This window comes from Staurois parvus, unplaced genomic scaffold (assembly GCF_062004578.1).
Source record: "Staurois parvus isolate SC_StPar_1 unplaced genomic scaffold, SC_StPar_1.0 ptg000225l, whole genome shotgun sequence".
Lineage (NCBI taxonomy): Eukaryota > Metazoa > Chordata > Amphibia > Anura > Ranidae > Staurois > Staurois parvus.
The window spans coordinates 2398934-2420547 of record NW_028318021.1 but is presented as its reverse complement, the minus strand read 5'-3'; the positions used below and the strand labels follow the sequence as shown (position 1 = coordinate 2420547).

The following is a 21614-nucleotide window of genomic DNA, read 5'->3' as shown; positions in this document are numbered from 1 at the left end:
ATTATTGGATATTTATAATAGTCACAGTCTTCTTGAAATTCTGGCATCATCGTATATTTCTAGGTAGCAAGTCCAAGGTTTCATCAACCATGGTGTTTGACCTGCAAGAGCCGTGAAGGGCACTGGAAGTGATCTACCCAATGTAGCCTGGAACAGGGAGAAAAAAACTGAACATAGGTCAGAACCCTGCCCCTACGATGGACCAAGGTGTATATAGTGAGGTCCGCTTTATAGCTTGGGATGAGGATAGACGATCTAATGAGGGTCAGAACCCTGCCTCACTCAGGTTTGTTCATAAAGACAGTGAAGAAAAGAGAGCTCCACAAATGTGGTTGGAAATCCAGTGTATTTTATAGCAATAGCACATAGCCGATGTTTTTCTGGGGCTTCTCTACTCCTCCATCATCAGGGTTTATTAGGACAGGAAAGATTGGATAACTGGAATACATTTGAAGTGATATTTTTCTGCATGTGGAAGGGCTAGTTCTGGTTTCCACCCAGACTCTTTACAAGAAACTGCACTTTGAGTCTAAACAGTTTGGTCTATTTATCTACTTTTATTTATTCTTATAACCCTTTGAGGACCAAGGGATGTATTTGTCCCATGTTTTTAATTGCCTGTATCATCTGATTAAGAACTTAAAATACTTTTTTTTTTTTTGGTTTGAGTCAAAATATTCGTTCTTGTCAACAAATGGATTTAGCTTTTTGCCAATTATTTCATGAAATGGCTTAGTTACAGCAACTGAAGTGTACAAACTTTAAAAACAAAAAATTGATTATTTTGGCGTTCCGTAATCTTATGGTCCTCAAAGGGATAAGCCCCTATGAAGGGGGAGCAATGACCTCCGAAACCCACAGGAAACTTGCTGTTACTATTTAAATTGATCAATTCTAACTAGGCCAGTTATATGGGATGTTCACTACTGTCAACTGCCTTTTTAAAATGTATTTCCAAGGACCCATCCATGCACATCAGTCAGTAGAGAGCTGCCTTTGTCTCAAAACTACAACATCTACATAGACCAGGGTCCAGCTCCCCACCCCAGTACTTCTTCAGTCAGGATTGTGAAAATGGCGGCTTTGCTGCAAAGCCAAAGGTCTGCTACAGCTGTGAGGGGTTTATGAAGTTGTCTCAGTCAAAGATAAAAGGCATAACAGGAGTCAAAATCCTGCCCCACTTAGTCTCTTGGCAAGAGTAGCTTCACTGTAAAGCCAAGGTTGGTCTGGAACAGCTGCACAGATGAGCTGAAAAGATATTGTCACTATGCTTCAGGAAAGCAACAAAAATCCAACAGGACATGGAACCCTGCTTTACTCCACCCAAAAGCAAGAAATTATTTTAGGATGGCAAGATCAGTTCAAAAAATTGTGGCTAACATTCACTTCCACACATGCTGTGGTGATTAAAACAAAGTCATGTATCTAAAAATAAAACAAATACATATTTAAATTCAAACCATCCTTTGAAAAAAATATCACTTATGCAATATATTTAGATTCTAATCAAATAGTGAACCAGCTGACGACTTGTTGAAATACAACTGTTTGGCTTTAGATCTGAGCCAAACTAGGGCCGAGGATCAAAAGGAAACTCCCCATAGAATGTAAGTCTGAGTATATTTATACACTGCTCTGCCATAATCAGCTGTTTTAATTATTTAGAACACATCCTTTTCATGTTTAACCAACAAACAGACTGTATCAAATGTAAACATAGCGGACAGTTGTTTTTGAAGATGAAGCAAAGTACAATATAAAAAGAAATAATTTAATATTTCAGACATATATATATATATATAGACAGTGCTTAGCATAAATGAGTACACGCCTTTTGAAAAGTAAGATTTTAATCAGTATCTCAATGAACACAAGAACAATTTCCTAAATTTTGACAAAACTGAGTTTTTTATGGAACATTTGTTTAGCTCATTACATGAAAGTAAGGTTAGTAATATAACTTAGATTACAAAATCTTCAGTTTTACTCAAATTAGTTGATGCAAAAATGAATACACCCCACAACAAAAACTACTCCATCTAGTATTTTTTATGACCTCCTTGATTTGTAAGGGCGTCTAGGCATGGAATGAACAAGTTGGCGATATATTGCAACATCTATCTTTTTCCATTCTTCAAGAACAACCTCTTTTAGAGCCTGGATGCTGGATGGAGAGTGATGCTCATTTTGTTTCTTCAGAATTCCCCATAGGTGTTCGATTGGGTTCAGATTAGGAGACTTATGTGGCCATTGAATTACTTTCACCCTGTTCTTCGGAAATGCTACAGTGACCTTAGATGTGTGTTTTGGACCATTGTCATGTTGGAAAAGTGCACGACGACCAAGGGCACAGAGTGATGGTAGCATCTTCTCTTTCAGTATAGAGCAGTACCTCTGTGAATTCACAACACCATCATTAACTGTAGGCACCACACATTTTTCTTTGTACTCCTCACCTTTGCGATGCCATACAGTTTTAAAGCCATCAGTTCAAAAAACATTTATCTTGGTGTCATAACTCCAGAGTACAGAGTCCCAGTAGTCTTTCTTTTTCAGCATGGGCCCTGGCAAATTCTAGGTGGGCTTTTTGTTGCATGGGCTTTAGAAGAGGCTTTGTGGATAACACCCATGCATGCCATCCTCTACAGTGTCTGCCATATTGTGTCACGGGAAACAATCGCCCCAGTTTGGCTTTATACTTTAGCTAACTGCATTGAACTTGCATGGCGATTTTCTTCAACACTTCTCATCAGAAGATGCTCCTGTCAAGGTGTTAACTTCTGTGGATGGCCTGGATGTCTCTGTGAGATGGTTGCAGTTCCATCTTTGTTAAATATTTGTATCACTTTTGCTACAGTATTCTGACTGATAACTAACGCTATGCTGATCTTCTTGTAGCCTTCACCTTTCTTGTGTAAAGAAATTATTTATTTTCTCAGGCCTTGTGACATTTCTCTTCCATGTGTTGCCATTGCTGACATCATGATATGGGAGGGGTTTTCTTTGTTAAGTAACGTTCTTTTATAATCAACTTTCTGCGGGACACCAGTTTAATGAATAATTAGACTCACCTGTAGTTGAATTCTTGTTAATTAGGATTTTGTTGTCTAAAATTTAGATTTGCTTCTAAGACTTTCATTGGGGTGTATTTATTTTCACAACATGGTCTTGAATGAATTTGTTAGGAAAAATACTTGTTTGTGTGTGCAAATAACAAATCTGATTTGCAATCAATTGCCTGCATTTGTGGAAGTATTTTATAGTATAGTGTCCCATAGAAAATGTTGATTCTGAAAGTAAAGTAAAGGTTTTCTGGCAAATATGTTGGGGTGTACTCATTTATTTAGAGCACTGTATATATACAGTAAATATTGCCAAAAGTATTGGGACGCCTGACTTTACACGCACATGAACTTTAATGGCATCCCAGTCTTAGTCTCTAGGGTTTAATATTAAGTTGGCCCACCCTTTGCAGCTACTGTATAGCAGCTTCAACTCCTCTGGGAAGGCTGTCCACAAGGTTTAGGGAATGTTTGATCATTCTTCCAGAAGTGCATTTGTGAGGTCGGGCACTAATGTTGGACGAGAAGGCCTGGGTCACAGCCTCTGCTCTAATTCATCCCAATGGTGTTCTGTCGAGTTGAGGTCAAGACTCTGTGCAGGCCAGTGACGTTCCTCCACCCCACCCCAAACTCACTCATCCATGTCTTAATGGACCTTGCTTTGTGCACTGGTGCTCAGTCATGTTGGAACAAGAAAGAGCCATCCCCAAACTGTTCCCACAAAGTTGGGAGCAGGAAATTCCCCAAAATGTCTTGGTATGCTGACTCCTTAAGAATTTCCTTCACTGGAACTAAGGGGCCAAGCCTGACCCCTGAAAAACAACCCCACACCATAATCCTTCCTCCACTAAACTTTACACTTGGCACAATGCAGTCAGGCAAGTACTGTTCTCCTGACAACCGTCAAACCCAGACATGTTCATTGGATTGCCAGACAGAGAAGTGTGAGTCGTCACTCCAGAGAACTTTAGTGTGCTTTACACCACTGCATCCAACGCTTTGCATTGCACTTGTTACTGTAATGTTTTCTAGATAATACCATTTGCTTGTTGTGTCATATTTTCTTCATTATAATTTATATTTAACTTTGTGGTTACTTCCTCTTATGGATAATGCTCACATTATCACAATGGGCTTTTGAGATCAGCTCACATTATCACAATGGGCTTTTGAGATCAGCTAAATCGCAAAGTATTTAAAGTAAATATTCAAAGGTAAATACATTTCACTCAAAAAGAAGATCACACTCATCCATGCCCTAATTTTCTCAGTTGGCAATTAGGCTGATCCGTATCCTCATCCAACTGTTTTTCGAGGATGTTTTTCGAGGATGGACATGGACAGACACATGTCCATTTACACCGGCCACTCCATAGAGGAGAATGGAGGTTCCAATCTGGTCTGTCTGAAAAACAAACAGGTGGATCCAATCAGAAAGTTCAAGTGAAAGGGACTATACTGGTGACTCAATCACTCTGTGACTTCTGTCTTGGTGGGAACCCTTTTCCTACACCCCTCCTGACTATATAAAGAACAGGGTGTGGCCCAATCCTTAAACAGGTAGGAGGGCTCACACCAAATGTAGTGGTACCAGGTAGTAGGAAATAACCGCCTGTTATATGCAGCAAGTAAAGTCAGAACTCCTGATCTTGTTTTTTCCCAGTCAATAACTCATTATGTACTGAAGCCACTGAGCTAGTAGAATGGGCAGGCAAATACAATAAAAAAAAGTCAGCAGTAGCAACTCCCATCAAATGTTTTCTTTTATGAGATATTATTTGCTTATATATGGCAGAAATCCAGCCACAAGTAACAAATAACAAGATAAAAATTAAGAGCCCATTAAAGGATAAAATAGAAAAGCAGCTTTTGTTGTAATAGTTTCAATGCAAAGCTTTGTCCTTCAGTACTTTATTTCTTCCACTAGATGTTCCCCAGTTTGATGGCCAGTATCATTCATCCCACTTCCTCTGAGCCCAGACTGTTCTTGACCTCTCCCCAACCTGTGACTGTATAGTAAAAGGAGAAGCAGCACAGTGATAAGCTCATATTTCTGTTGCTTTGCCCTCTCCTTCTATCAGTATACTCTTTGTCAGCATATGAACTGATTAGCTCATATGCTGCTCCTTACCCTCACCCTTGCGTCCTGCTGTACAGGGACTGATACCAGGCCAAATACAGGCTCTTAGGCCACATTCATAAGGAGTGATTACTTCAGTGCCCCATGCAGGCCCATGTTTTGCCAGCACAAGGGTGCACAGGTGTTGCATGTATTCCAAATCTGGCAGACCCATAGATGTCTATCAGGACACACGGCTGCATGTGCACAGCGGCTGTGTCCCAATGTGACATCTGTGTGGGTGCTGGTATATGGCCCCAAACACACCCAGGGTGAGTTCAGGGACAAGCACCTGCACTCACACAGAAGCCATGTTGGGACAAGGTGACTGTGTCTGTGCAGCCCCGTGTCCCAATAGAGATCTATGGGACTGCCGGCATGGGGATGAACGTAACACCTGTGCATCCTCATGCTGGCAAAACATGACCCTGAAGGGGGCGTGTAAGTAATCATCTGAACGAGGCCTTATGCTACTTGTGTTAAAAAAAGAAAAAACTTAGTGATGAAATAATTACTCCAGAACTATGTTAATTTATGTCTGTGTAGAATTAGCCACTAAAGTCTAGATAGCTTTTCTTAGATTAAGGCCTTGTTCACACCATACGTGCAGATAAATTGATGGTAACTGATGCGCAGATTTCACTTGCAGAGACATCAGTTTACATCAGCTTTCATGTGCGCTTTAATAAGTTTTATACACCTTGCAGATTCCTGAGGAGAAAAAATCTGCACGTGATACTAGTGTTGTGGTGTGAACAGGGCAAATAGAGATCAATTGATTTTGTGCCCTTGCAGAATGCACGCAGAAGAACTGACATCTGCACCATGGTGTGAACAAGCCCTAAATCAATTAAACTGACTACCTGAGCGCTAAAGAAAATTAAATCTTAAGACTTGTCAGTTGTTGAAACAAATGAAACTATGTGAATAAAATGCTGACATCTAGAGGTGCCTTCATGAATTAGCATGCATCTTTCCAAGGTTTACCAGACTGTTAATATACAAGTTCCAAAATTTCCTGTAAAACTGAGAACTAACCTGCCCCTACTACACCTTCCTATTGGCCAGTCACAGTGATGCGCAAATACGGAGATTTAGGAGTTGGCAGGTCAGTCTTTGCCTTTTGAAATGTCAGAATTCATGTATTAGAGGTTCCGAGTTTGGGGGCTTTTAACAAAACTGTACATGCAGACATCAGATTCAACCTGTACGTTTTACCAACTGACAGGTATACATTTTGTTTGTTCAATATTTTTTTATTGTAAATGTAAAATTTAGCTTTGCACAGAACACAATGCAGACAATGGGAGGTTCCATACATCACAGATAACAGTTAAATTGGTTAATTAAAACAGTGAAAACTAAACCCATTGATTTAACAGTTTTGAAAAACAGTTACATTCCTGGCATGCCGGTAAAACTGTCACAGTTGTTTAGTTCCCAACCAAACTGTCAAACCATCAAATGGCTGGTGTGATAACTGATCACATGTGCAACACCATGGTAGTTGCAGATCTAACATGGGTTATGATGGCAGCTTTCTTGGCTGAAAAGGATAGGAGGGTTTAGTTCTGCTTTAAGTTGGTAAAGTTATGTCTTGAGTACAGAATTAATTAGGTTTTCAAGAAACATGAGTTTTAGGGGTGGAACAAGTAGGATGCAAAGGATGGACCAAAGGATGAAGGGAGATCAGAAGAATAGTGAGCATGTGGCACTTTGCTAAGATATCTTGTTCCCTCTGTTTGAGTCAGTTGTTAAAATGATAGGTCTAAGTTCTTGGTGGGAAAAGAGTGATCCTAAATTCTGGCATGGAGTCTATGAGTTGCAATGCTAGTTTGTTCATTTTTGTATTTAGAGTTCTTTTTAAATTTTTGACAGATATGTTTCAGTGAGCTGCAGTGAGCCACTAATGTGGTCTATCAAGCAATACAACTTCATTAAATTCAGTAAGTTCACTCCAAGTATCTTCATTTCTCATTTATTTTCAGAATAGGCAAACACAGCTCCACAGAGGACCAGTAGCAATGCACTTCCTGACAAACATCCTCATCTCTCTCTACTACCTGCGTAAGGTTTGAATCTGGTGTGTTCCAGCATCACCAACAGATGTACTCCATAATCACCATTTACAGACAGAGGGCGGTGTGGTGGACTGGTGCAATACAGCAATGCCTGAATGGAGAAATGAACTACTCGGCAGGTTAGCTGTGCCCTTTGATTGCCTCTCAAGGTCTAATTTTCAATTTTGACAGAAGAGAACGTCAAAATAAAAAGTAACGTGTAAACAGCTGATATTTGATACCCTTTCACAAAAGGAAAATAAAGTTTCTTATAGTGAATTTTAGCTGACAATAAAATTACAGCATTGCCCTTCTGTTCCCACAATATGTATTTTTTCATGACATGGAAAGATTACGACCCAGCTTTATAAAAGCAGAAAAATGAAACACAAAGAAATGTAACACATAGCCGGAATTTATATTTATTTGACAGGGATTGATGAATAAGGCAATTACTTATCATTAGACGCTCACACTATGTTGGAGGCATTAGTCATGCCATTAAAGACTAAAGTTAAAAGAGTGGGAGTAGTGAATGGCACAGGCTGATATAATGCATCGATTGTCCTTCTTTGTAGGGAAACCATAAAAATGTATTACTGCCGTCACATGCAATTCACTGTACTACAGGTGTTAACTGTTACAAAAGAATTCTATACAATTCAATAACAACCCACTATAATTTAAAGAAGTCCTTGCATTATGATGGCTTTAAAACACTCAGGCATATTCAATAATTAGCACAGGAGCAATAAAATAATCAACAAGTACAGCAAGTCCTAGAAAACCAAAACTAGAACACAGCTTACAGAACAGAACAAGATGGAGTCTGGTTGGCTGCAATGACTATTTTATATTTTTTTAAATAATAAAGTTTTATTGAAAAATGTGGCACATTGACAATAAAAAAATAAGCAGAATACTGCAGTAACAGCATAACAGTAAGCAAGAGTAATGATCGTCCACTAAGAATAAGGAACAGCACAAATGCAGGTTGTGGGACAATTGTGCAAGAAAACGTTAAGAACATCCGCCAGCTAGGGGACTCTCTTAAACTCTGCATGAACTATAGGGAATGCAACTCACTGGTAGAGGTCTGACATGACATTTCATTAGGTGCCACTGTTCCCAAAGTAGAGTAAGGGATATAGGAAAATCTGAAGAAGAAACAAAGGACAAAAAAGAGGAGGGGAAAGAAGAAAGAGGAGTGTCCAATGGGAGGGTCAACCCAGCTAATCCCAATAATCGATGTCGAGTACCTACCATCTTTGGAAAGGTAAAAGTTCAGGTGAATCAGGGAATTTCCCACAGTGGCTATGGAGCAGCACAGTGGCTAATTGGTTAGCACTTCTGCCTAGCAGCACTAGGGTTGTTGGTTCAAATCCCAACTACAGCACTATCTGTGTGGAGTTTGTATTTTTTCCCTGTGCCTGTTTGAGTTTCCTCCCACACTCCACTGACATGCTGGTAGGGTATTGGCCCTAGTATGTATAAATGTGAGTTAGGAACCTTAGATTGTATGCTCCTTGAGGGTTAGGAAGTTCTGTGAATGTACAAATTATTTAAAGTGCTGCATAAATTGATGGTGCTATAAAAGTACTTGTAACAATTCTATCCATGGAAACCACAAGTTCCAGTACTTGGTAAAGTTTTCAGTGGCTGTGGCCAGCAGCTCCTCCATTTGCATAATGCAGTTTAGTTCAATAACTCTTTCTCAAATGGTAGGTGTTGTAAAGGACTTCAATGATCTAGGAATCAATGCCTTGCCGCCCATGATTAGGAATCTAAAAAGGCCCTTTTTGATGCTTTTGATAGATCCAGGTATCATGGAAAGGAGTGCTACCTCTGATGTCTAAGGCCATGTTCTACCAATAATAAGATGGTTTGATTTTTACGACAGAACCCCCATACAAGGAGATGTGTACCACCTTGCTCTCTACATCTTCTGACTATTTTATATTTAGTGGTTTTCTCTCCAAATAGGCAACTATTTGTAAGTAATATCTCATTTAATTTTAAGGGATTACTTTTACAAACAGCACAGTTACCTCTTTTGTCTTCTGAAATGTAAAGTGGATCTAAAGCCAAAGATGGAGTGGTGAGTAGTAAGAACCTCTGTCAGGTATTAATTGTTGTCTGGGGATATTCACTCTCTCTAGTTGTCCTAGGACGTAGAGTGTATCTAAGGCCAAAGGTTAGGTTCACATATTTGCTGATTTTGACTGGACTGCTGTACCTGCCTTTCCTGCAGGTAAAAGGTCCCTGGACTTTTTTAAAAATACGGTCATACAGAACCACATGGTGCTTTGCCACCATGTATTTCCATGTGCGGGAAACCGCACAGTGCTTTTTGAAGCATAAGGGTGCCATTAAGAGCATTTTAGTAAAAACAGCATGTTTTTTTGTGCGGATGTCTGCGAGTGCAGGAACACACCTTCCCACACCTGCACAGATGTGAACCTAGGCATAACATAAAATCATCTATTATTTCCACATTTAATTTTCTTTATTTCTGGCCTACTCTACTTTGTGTAGATCCCCACACATTTACTTCCTTGAATTCATTGACACATATGCACTATCTCCTGTGAGTAGACACTGCAGTGTCACACATTTCACAGAGCCTGCCTTCTGAACTACAGAGGTACTGAGAGGAGTAGTTTTGGTACAGTCTGTACAGGAATAACTGTTTGCAGGCAGCAAGGTACCATGGGGTATGTACTCCTTAGAAATTGAAAGTAAATAGCAGAGGAGAAATTGCAAAGCATGCAGGGAATCCAGAAAGTTGTGGAGAGAGATGGACAAGAGACAGGCAGAACTCACAACATGAAAGGATATTTTTCAAGTAATCTTTTGTTGGATTGTCAAAATAACTATTGTTTGTATTACTATTACAATGCTGGTGTTATAAAATAAAAGTGGGTACCCCTAAGCTTCCCTCCCCACACCCAGACACACCCAGGCAAAAGGTATTTCTCACACAGACTTGCATCCAAAGACAATGAACAGTCCATGGGCTTGATATTGTTGTTTTATTAGGGGAATTTAACTTGGATAGGGAAATAGAGACTATGGGATGCCCAGTTTGGCTAGAATCAACGGAAGGGGAGACACTTCCTTCATATGTACAAAAGCAGATCCTGGACTGTTATTTTCCTGAAAGCTATCGTCGTTGAGGATCAGTAGCAGCTTCCCTTTACGGACAAGGAACTAGCAGTCCCTCAAAAATTGCTTCACTTCTTGTAGCTACATGCAGAGATGTCTTCTCTCCCCTTTATAGAGCTGCTCCCAGCTCCACAGCCTGCAAGCACTACCAGACCTTCTGGCCTTTCAGAAGATCTTGGAAGGATAAAGGATTGAGCTCAATGCTGTCTTTAGAAAGCTTGTTACGTTTAGCAGTCTTTCCCCTTGTAGATCGTGATATGTGCTGCTGTACTCACGCTGTCCTCTTTGCGCTCTACTGCTCCAGGCCTTGATCCCATCCAAACCTCTCCATAGAATATATCCTCCTGAGCCTGCCCGAGCCCAGCCTAAAAGCTGCCCCTTCCCCCCAGACCTAGGGGACTCCTCCTAGGCACCGACAGTTTCCTTAGCACTCCATCTTCCACCCCGACTGATCTGTCAGCCTGATTCCCCCATATATATGGGCCAGTCCACCATTCTACCAGGGCCTTCAAACCTGGGAATGGCTGGATCCTCCATGAATATGCAGATTAGGCCTCCACCCCTTCCTTCTTACCAACTTCCAGAAGGCTCTATGGTCCCACAGAGGCAGGAGGAGGCAACAGAGCCACAGCCTGCTGAGTCATACAGCTGACCTGCAATAACCCCACCTTAATCACATGACTCACACAATTACCATGAGTCATCCACAATGATGTTGCCTATAATACTCTACACTATTCTAGTAGCACGCTAGAGGGTGCTACATATATGTTGTGTTGCTATATAAAAAGTGTAAGTGTAAGGGAGGGTCAAAACCCTTGTCAGGGGGGCGTGGCTACGCAATGGCACTTTGAAGACACACTACAGGGAGCTCTGGGCCATACCCATGGAGAGAGCCTCTTACAACAGACCAACCTCAGCTATTTCATATGTCTGCAGCAGAGCGGGGTCCCGGGACACCTGCTATCCATAGAAGTACTGACATCTCCACATATTTCCTCTGAGACTTGGCTATATTCCACCCTATCAGCGGCTGTCAGGGTAAATGATTGGCACTCTGACTTTTTCACGATTACAAACGGCACCCGACAGGGAAGAACGTAAACATAGTGGATATGCAGAAGCCGTCGGGTCATCTAAAAAAAGTGGCCTATGCGGACGACCTGATCTTTTTTGTGTCTATTTCGTGGATCTCCCTGCCAAATATCTTAGAAGCCCTGAGGGTTTATTATTATTATTATACAGGATTTATATAGCGCCAACAGTTTGCTCAGCACTTTACAATATAACGTGAGACAATACAGCAACAATACAGTTTAGTACACGAGGGTTAGAAGGGCCCTGCTCTTTGGAGCTTAAAATCTAGGAGGGTTTATGGGGACCTGTCCTATTTTAGGATCAATTTGGCCAAATCAGCGGAGCTGAATATCATGCTTGCAGAGTCTGAGGTTCACGGCCTTTGCACCTCCTTTACTTTTCACTGGGCAATGGACCATATATGGTATTTTGGGTTAAATGTCACCTCTGACCTGGCTGATTTATACTCAGCAAATCTGCTACCTATGCTACGTGTTTCAAAACTGATTTTACAGTTTTTGTAGCTGCTGACTTTTTTTTTTTGCATTTTAACTGGAGCTTAAATTTTGGGATTTTCTTTCACTTTCGGTGATCACCGTAAATGGGACAAATAGAGAGGGTGAATCTTCCTAACATGGGCACAAATACCAATAGGTATTCTAATCCCTCTCCACTCTGTCTAAAACCAAAAAAAGTTTTGCCTTCATAAGATTATACCTTAAAGTGGTATTAAACCCTAAAGCAAACATTTATTACATTGTAGCTTACCATTTCTTAGATGTGATGGCTGCATTCATTGTTTAGGCCTTTCTTCTATTTTCATCTGGTGACCCAGCTAGTAAGTCTGTTGTTTTTCAACACAACAAGCTCTCCAGCAGAATGTATCAGTTACAGAGATGAGACAAACCATTTAACACTGACAGGGGTGTGTACAATGATTAGCTTTTATTTACTTATGTAAAATTGTTTGTTGTAACTGCTAATAAAGTGTTAGCTGGAGTTTGGCTTTAGATTGTTAGTGTATTTAAATCTGCTTATAGATCTAATACTCCCCTCTACCCAGACTGACAATGCTGCTGTGCAAATGTGCCCCTTGTTCTTCATCCAGAGTGGAGGCACTCTAATACAGGAGGTGTGTTACTGGCCAAATCACCAGGTAAAAGCAGAGGACAAAAAAAGACTGGAAAAAGAAAACTAATGCAGTCACCACATCTAATGATTGGTAAGCTGCGATATATTCCATTTTTGGTTTGGGATTTAATACTACTTTAAGCAAATGACAGTGGTCAGGGCTGACACCACTCAGCCCCCAAAAAAGCTCACAACTGGGCTTAACAGTTGAGTGCAGTTCTGGCGGATTGCATGGTCTTGAAAGGTATAAAATATGGGGAAATTAGATGTTATACACATTTTTTAATTTATTTTCCTACATTGGGTTAATAAAGGGATAAAAGTAAAATACATTTATTAAAAAAATAAAATAAAAGCTAACTAAAATTTATTGTTTACTTTCAATGTTTCTTCAGAAACCATATAAAAAAAAAAACGCGACTGATCAACTGTAATTAGTTGTTTATAGAGCTGCAAATACAATGTGGGGAATTAACAAAGGAAAATACAGTATGTCAGTTCTGCCTTTATAATCCTGCTCAGTGTGTCAATGTTTTTTACATTTTAAAAAGCACTAAAGAGAAGCAGCTGTTTTTGCTTAACTGCACCAAAACAGTTGCCAATAGCAGTTCTTAAAGCAGAAGTTAAAATACTTACCTATATTCCAACAGTCCGAAGCCCACAAGGTCCGTTGTTGGCACTGAGCAAACTTGGCCTAAGACCGACAAACAGAAGAACCGAGGGAAGATGCTGGCGAGGGACCTCGTAGACATACTCAGAAGTGCAGTCATCTCATCACACAGGCACTATGCCAGAATGTAAACTGAGCTACGCATGCGCAGCTCAGTGTACATTCTACAGAGGATAGCGAATGGGCAGGTAAGTGTATTTTATTGCATGTCTCTTCTGCAATAATGAGCCTGTCTAATCGCATTTTGTTTTCAACTTTAGTTCTGCTTTAAACACAGATGTTCAAACAGATAACAGGTCCCAGCAGCAACATGTGAAGGTGCAAGCTAGGACATGCTATGTCCTTAATAGTGATAAGCTAAGGTGCAGCATGAACAGCAAGACGTGGTCACATGATAGCAGGCCACCAGCCCAATCATCTGCAGCTGGGCAATTCCCTGACCTTTAGCTGCAGCCAACAAAGAGGAGGGGATGTTGGTAACATCATTGACATCGCCATAACTGTGTCTGACTTAAGTGTTAAACCCCCTCTTGTCCTCCCATCTGTGGCACTGCTGCCTTTTCATCACAGCCTGCTACCCACAGAATCTCCCAGGCAAGCTATGGAATGTATACAGCAGCTGGTACAGGAGCAGGCTGACCTGTTCTGGCTTCTGTTCTGGCTGTGTACTTCCTTTACATGTCCCAATGTGCAAGTACACCCCAAAATGCTGCAGGGGAGATCAGGGAACCAGGAGGCAGAATACAAGCAGACCATGATATCTATAAAGAAGAGGTGATGATTGACATCTATCACCTGGCTTGGATGAAAGAGTCTAAGATGGCAGCACTCTAACAGCTTTGTACAGTTTCAAAGAACAAAAGATTTGAAAAGCCCAAACATTTAAAGTTTACATCAGCCAAATACAATCCAGGTACATTAAAAAGGTATGCAAAGTCTCATCAGCTTTTTTGCTTTTTTAGAAAGCAGCCACACCATTAGAATGGTGCAGTGCTCTTTTGGAAGCAGTGGTTTCTCAGCAGAGGTCTGACATGACCCTTACTAACTCAGAGCTAGAGCTCTCCAATCAGCTGGAAGCATAAGTTTAGCTGCTTGAAGAGCTATAGGTCAGACTCAGAAAGGGAAAATGTCAGACCTCTGTAGAGAGACCACTGCTTCCACACAGAGAGCAAAGTTCCTTCTCTGCAGCATGCTGCCAAGGGACAGGCTTTTCTACTTAGGATGTGACTGTTGTCTGAAGAAAACAAACTGTATGAATTGAATCATCTTTTGTTTTGATGCACCGGGAATGTATTACGCTGATGTAAGCTAAAAGTTCAAATTGTGCTTTACGCACGTTACGTAAGCAGATACAATATTTAATACTTTGAGCACGGATTGACATTTTTAGTATATGGGTACTGTACATCTTTACTTTGAGCCTAAAGTGGGCAAGAAAGAAAAAAAGAAAAACTGTACCTGTAGAAAATCCAGTTTTCTTGTGACATTTTGTAAACTCAATGTTGAAATAGGTGACAAGAGCGTGGATGTAATCGTTCCGCTGTATTTGTAGACAAAAAGCTGCAGTAAATGCCAGCTCTTCCGGCTTTACTGTGTATATATCAATTTCCTGTTAAAAAATAATATTTACTTATTTGTCACCTTGCAATGATAGACAATGTTGGTCAGATAGATATTTTATCACTACATATTCTAAATGTCGTGAAATACAAATAAATTATTACAAATCTTGATGGTACAGCAAAGAACTCCAAGAACATGAACTAATGAGCCCCACGAAAACTGACACTTAAAAGTTTAACATTTTAAATTGCTGTTAGGCATTCTTTATGGTTAGGTAGAGACAAGTCTACAGTTTCCAAAAGTGGGGTGGCTACTAGGATGCAGTCAGTGACTGCAGTACCCAAATATGAGTACACTTGCATGTGTTACGTAGATTGAGAGTGCCTTAAGGTGAATTTACCATAAATCAGGAATATGTAACCTAAGATTGTGATGAGAAAATGCAAAAGGCAAACAACATTTTAAAACTGAGGCTATATGTAATTCTCCAACCTTCCTGTAAAAGTTGTGCTAGGCATCACCTGTCCCACCTCCTAAGCCACACTATTTGTCATTTGTTGTGACAAATGGCTCTACTGACTTCAGGTGGTTGAACTATGGTCAACTTTTACAAGAAAAATTGAGCTTTGCATAGAATTTCAGCTGCCTTTATCCTTGGGGTGGACAATAATACTAAGACCTAGAGAGCAACCTTTTCTCATGCAGTATTTCATTATATGCTCAAATCAAATTGTTCAGGGTTGTGAAAGGTTTACTTTAAAGTGTGAACGCATCACCTCACAGCATCCGTCTCCTCACATATCCCTAATGTACTGACTGATATATCAGTAACACCACTTCCTCAAACTCAATCTATCCAAAACCAAGCTCATAATATTTCTTCCACCATATGCCCCTTTCCCTAACTTCTCTGTCAAGATCAATGGCACAACCATAAACCTGTCTCAGCATGGCAGGGTGCTAGGTGTTGTCCTGGACTCTGAACTCTCTTTTTGGTCCCACATCCAATCACTGTCCAAAGCTTGCCACCTCAACTCAACAAATTAAATTCAAAATACTAATTATAACTTACAAAGCTATCCACAGCTTGGCCCCCACCTGATCTCAATATACCAACCAAATCATACCCTTCTTTTCTTCTAAGACCTCTTGCTATCTAGCTCCCTTGTCACCTCCTCCCATGCTTGCCCCCAGGACTTCTTCTGAACCTCTCTCATTCTTTGGAGAGATCACTGAAAACCCTTCTGTTCAGAGTGGCCTTTCTCATCTCCACTTAACAACTGTATCTCCACTTTCTACATCAGCTCATCCCCCACAGTTATTACCTTTTGTATCACTTGACCTTCCCTTTTAGATTGTAATCTGTAATGAGCAGAGCCCTCTGGTTTCTCCTGTATTGAATTGTATTGTAACTGTACTGTCTGCCCTCATGTTTTAAAGTGCTGTGCAATCTGTTGGTGCTATAGAAATCCTGTATAATAATTGAACCATCAGATTGAATCAGCTAAATATTGAACATTCTAGATACATCAAATCAAAAACTGTGCAAAGTTTTACAGTTGGCTTTATTTAAAACAGCCACAGTTTGTGTAGAAAAGCCTATGGGGACACAGTGGTTTTAATGCAGACTTCCAGCAAATCCTAATGCTGAGTCAAAGCCAAAGTTGTCCAGTCAGTTGGGAACATGAGTTTTCCTGATTGTAGAGCTATATGTATGATTCATTAGGGGGTGTGTTGGACCATTGCTTCCCTAAGAGAGCAAGGGTCCCACTTCATAGCTACTGGCAAGGGGAAGGGTTTTCTGCACAGGCTGTGGCTGTTTCTTAATCCAATTATAAGACTTTGCACACCTTTTGTTTTGCTAAACCTATAATGTATTCAGCTCATTTAAACTGACGGTTCAGTTGAGTTTAAAGTTGCCCCAGTTTAAGATCCCAAAATATTGGAATCTTCTTGCTATCTCCAAGTAAGAATGTTGCCAATCCTTTTTTCCAGCAGTTCTGATATTAGTATGATTTTCACAACTAGGTTCAAAAAGTGGTGGTGTTTTTCTTTTTAAAATTGGGTGTCTGCCACTTTGGCAATTTCGGACAGGCTGAATAAAAGACATAGCTTAGGCTCTTTCCCCTTCCAGCTTTCTACTTTGGGTTTTGTTTGCTGGTTTTCAGATGGGGAACATTTGACATTCTTCAGACCTTGGGGGGGATGTTGAAAAGGTGTAAGGCTTCCAGGTTTTAAAAGGCATGTAGCTAAAGTCCTTAGATGATCTTCAGATGGCATGGGGCATTACCCTAGTGAATGACTGAAGGCACTTGCAGCTGCAGAACTTCTTCTGGGGCCTGAGGGATAAGATTCGTCTTAGGGAATCCCCCACCGCTTTTGAGTCCATGTTCGTAGATAATGTATGCCCTCATAGGCCATTATCTGGGTTCTATAAACTATTGTTAGACCTTTCTTCCAGCATGACCCCATACTGCATTAGAGAGTGGGAGATGGAATTGAGTAGATCCCTTCCAGAAGCTACAGTTGGGAAAATTACTAAATTAGTGCACACCTCCTCTGTCTTCTCTAAGACACAGGAATACTGTTATAAATTATTGACACATTGGTTTCGAGACGCAGATAAACTGTCTGATATGTATCCATCTATGTTCACACGTTGGAGGGGCTGCGGACAGAGAGGTATGAAGGGGATCTTTGGGGGGGTTTTTTGTTCTTTTTTTATGCCCCTCTCTTGAGTTCTATTGTCTCTTGGTTTATGTTTCATTGAGCCCACCGATTGGTGCTGGCAGACTTTATAGGCCTTCAAATTTATCTCCCTGATTAATATAGTTCTTTGTACCCCGTGGAATGGTGTTTAATGTGATGCAAGGAAAGAAATTACATTATCTATGGGCTGCGTACGTAATAATAACTTGTACAATCTTTGGCCAAGTACTACCACAGTTTCAGAGTTCTAGAGACTTGACGTGAATGTTAAATATCTCTCCAATCATACAGGAGGATATTTCTACCCTTCTCCAGTTAGACATACTGTAGCTAGCAAATTCTCTAAGTCTGTGTATGACTGTGCCAGCGACTCATATTGCACATGATATAATAATGTCCAACCACAAAATCAGTTCTGTGATGTGAAATGTTTTTCTTCCAAACAGAAATGAATGAGCACAAATAAAAATGTCTCTCTGCAATGAGAATTACCAAACCTTTATCAAACAGGAATTGGTCACAACTTGCTTTGGATCTACTATGTCCACAAGCGGCTCCTTTATGGCCACGTCTCTGATGCACGTCATGTCAAATCCGTAGACATTCTCCCACCCTGTTAGCACAAAACAATTGAACACATAGTTTACATGCTGAGATTGACCAGATTTTTGTACAAAATGCTGCTGGCCTGGCTGAAGTTTAAAATAAATTAAATTAAACTTTGCTTTCTTCTTTTCATTAATTTTATTGTCAGAGATACATACTTTATAGAAAGGAAGTATACACAAAGTAAATTTATCCACGTGCCATGTTATACAAGAAATACAGGTTCAATTAGTCTGCTCAAATACACCAGAGTATCATGGGAGGAGTGCTATAGTTACAATAATGGTTGTCTCCTGAGATAAACTGAATCCAAGGGTACCATGTTTTTTCAAATAAAGGTAGTCTGTCATTCAATATAGCTGACAGTTTTTAATTTACTATTAGCCATGACACTTTGGCATTTATCAATGTGAATGGGAGGGATGAGGATTTCCAGGATCTGGCAATTGTTATTATGGCTGCTATGAATCTAAATTAGATCAAATGTCTGTGTGTCTCAGTGTCTTCTCCACAGTTTGGTTGAGAAGGGATTGTAGCGGGAATTACTTAAGGTTGATTTGGGTCAACAGAAGAATAAAATGGTATATGCAGATACAAATTCTGTGGGACCATTGGGCATGTCCATAACTTTCTTAAAAAACAAACTTAAACAAATTAGGCATTCCTTCCCTTTCCCAGCATCACAGAGTACAATATGGTGTACCATTAATAGATTACTAGATCTTAAGATTGTAATTTTAGATATACAGGGGCAGAAGTCATCTCAGATTCTTGTGAGATCATGGAGGTTAGCATGGTGTCTTTAATATAAAGTGGAACTCCAGGCAAACATTTAGGAGTAGGAAAAAAACCTCTGTCTGGCCTTTATTGTGTTTTTTTTCCATTGGTTAGGACAAAGCACCAAAGACAAGCAGCTTCTGGGGACTGGTTGCATAGAAAGGAGGGAGTCCATGAGACTGAAGGATAAGATAAGCATTCCTGCTTTTTAACGGTACTCTAGACAGAAAACAAGCATTGGATTCAAAACTACCCCCAGACAGCAAGATTATTTTGGATTTTTCCCAAAGTTCCGCCTTACGTGAACACCCCATAACTGGTTATAAAATACTCTTTGGTACTCTGAAGCAGCATTGCATTTGATGATCAAAAATACACAAAATCAGTAACAAAGTTAAATTGGAAATAATTTTGGTTACAACAGTGTGAATGACATACTCACAGTGGATCTTGAAGTCCTTATATTGCCTGTCTTCAATGGCGACGATGTACAAAGCGGCTCGGTCAGGAAACATCAGCCCTCCAGGTTTCTGTTGATGAATTGTGGGGAAATGGATCTCGTAATCTATTCACCTGACAAAGACACCACAATTTGAACTGCACATATAAAATCCAGACAAGCACCCCCTGCATGCCTCTACTATCCTCCATCATACTGTCAGACACTGTTTAATATCTGAGAGGAGAGATCAGGCTGCGGGCGACCACACAGATAAAAATGTCACTTTAAATCAAAGTGATTGTCAGTCAGGACTAAGCATATTGAAATAAAAAGTCTATGGCTTACTGGCCTCTTTCATCTCAGCTAAAGAGCAAATGGTTGAGATGTTCAGAAGCACAAAATGCAGTGTTACAGGTGAATCCTTTAGCTTTTAAACTATTAGTCCAAAGTATCTTTTACAGAGGAAAGTCCTTCTTAAAAAATGGAACTCCACTGTGTGTAAAAATAACACAAAAATGCCAACTCTGCCACCCTGAAATGTACACTTAGATTAAAAAATAGTCTACACCTATGTGCAGACTGCAGTGAGAAAGCTGATAAGGCCTCTTTCACATGAACACCATCAGTTTATTCTTAACCTGTAATTAAAGGGATCAAAAATAAATTACAATGTATCCTTATGGGCAGTTGGTTACAATCCAATATGCATTTGATTACATCCAAGTTCATTCAGGCTCATTGGGCTGAATGCAAGAAGCTTGGGTCCAGGTTTACTTTTGTGGACCTGACTAGATAAGGTCCAATTACATCAAGCACCCGATAGGAATGGAGCAAGAAAGGAACATACATGGATATCACATATGTGACACCTGTTTTCGACTCAGCAGAGGATCTGTCTAGAATTCCCTGCAGAGGCAGAATGGAGGGCACCCATATGAAATGGGTCTAAAGGGAAAATATAACGTTACCACCTGTAGTCAGTGGAGCGTCTGGTTCACAGAACCTCAGCTTCTGGCAAAGTCAACACAAAGCCCTACCCCCCTCCTAACAGTCAGCTCCACCTGTGGCATTCAAAGTGGAAAAGTTTCAGTGATAACGAGAGGCTCTTGCAATTGAAAGGCAGCTGATAGAGCAGGACTTTAGGCTACATGTGGAACTCCCCAAGAAATGGCAGGAGAAAATTTCCTTCAAAAACATGTGTAAACACTGTACCGTATTTAACTGCCTTGAACTTTCATTCATTTTATTGGCCAGAGTACTTTCCACTGAAATTAATAAATGCCCAAACGCTAAACGTGGCTGGTGTTTAAACGTGTTTATGCGCATTTACATGCATTTTTGCTGTGAGTGGTGTTTTTTGGCTAAGACGTTCCTCTACTGAATGCCATTCTTCTGTGTTCAGGAGAGGAACATTTAAATGCCCCTAAACTATGCTGCTCCTAAACTCTGGTAAAAGGCTTTTATTGAGTTGAGTTTAGGCACTTTGGCAAAAAGAAAAGCCAAAAGGTCCTAAACTCACATTTAGAAGCAGCAGTGTACATGAGGCTAAGATGGTCATACACTGACCATATTTTGGCGGTTCCAAATGAATCCGTCAAAGTATGATCAGTGGGTGGTGCTGATGACAACACTTTGCCCAACGTACTTTGATTAAAAAAATTGTTGGCTAAACAGCACCTGCAGCCAACCATGTGCAGGCACTGTTCGTGTATTCTGACAACTGGGGATTTGTCCATCCACTCTGCTTAGCGTGGATGGAGAAATCTATGGCTAGCTTAAGCATCAGAAGTAGACAGAGAATAGAATCAACTTGAGTAGACATTGGGGTTCTTTGTGTAGCCTGGGCCTTTCTTGCATAGGGGCAACATAAGAATACAGATTTTTTTTCATAATAATAGCAAGCATTTACAGGTGGTAAAAGGTGCCTACATTTCTGCAGTATTACTGGCTTAGTAATCAGGCCATGGCAAGTTATTTGGATGGATAAATATGGCAAGGCAAGGAATAGAGGTCAGATTTGCTGATCTTTCCATTCACCTCTTTTTTAAGTAACTAAAATCTAATCTTTTTATGAAATGACAGGCACTAGAAGGAGCCCGAAGCATAATTTTCTCCAGTCATTTATCTCTTCTAATCAAGATGGTTATAACAGATTTATGTTGTTTTTTGAGGTCCTGGAAGACAGCATATGGCTTAAAGTGACCCTATGAAAAGCATCCATACTTCTATTTGC

The 21614-nt window shown here is 40.2% G+C and overlaps 1 protein-coding gene across 2 annotated transcripts in view; it reads right to left on the bottom strand.

Annotated features, from left to right (window-relative positions):
• PRMT8 (protein arginine methyltransferase 8) overlaps positions 1 to 21614 on the bottom strand; it is a 225389-nt gene that overhangs the window by 25501 nt on the left and 178274 nt on the right. For both annotated transcript variants that reach the window (XM_089679475.1, XM_089679474.1), the window contains exons 6-8: positions 19382 to 19469; positions 18054 to 18169; positions 14743 to 14893 (exon numbers count right to left, since the gene is read on the bottom strand). In XM_089679475.1, the coding sequence (XP_089535601.1) occupies positions 14743 to 14893; positions 18054 to 18169; positions 19382 to 19469 (355 nt within the window). The remainder of the gene's footprint in view (positions 1 to 14742; positions 14894 to 18053; positions 18170 to 19381; positions 19470 to 21614) is intronic.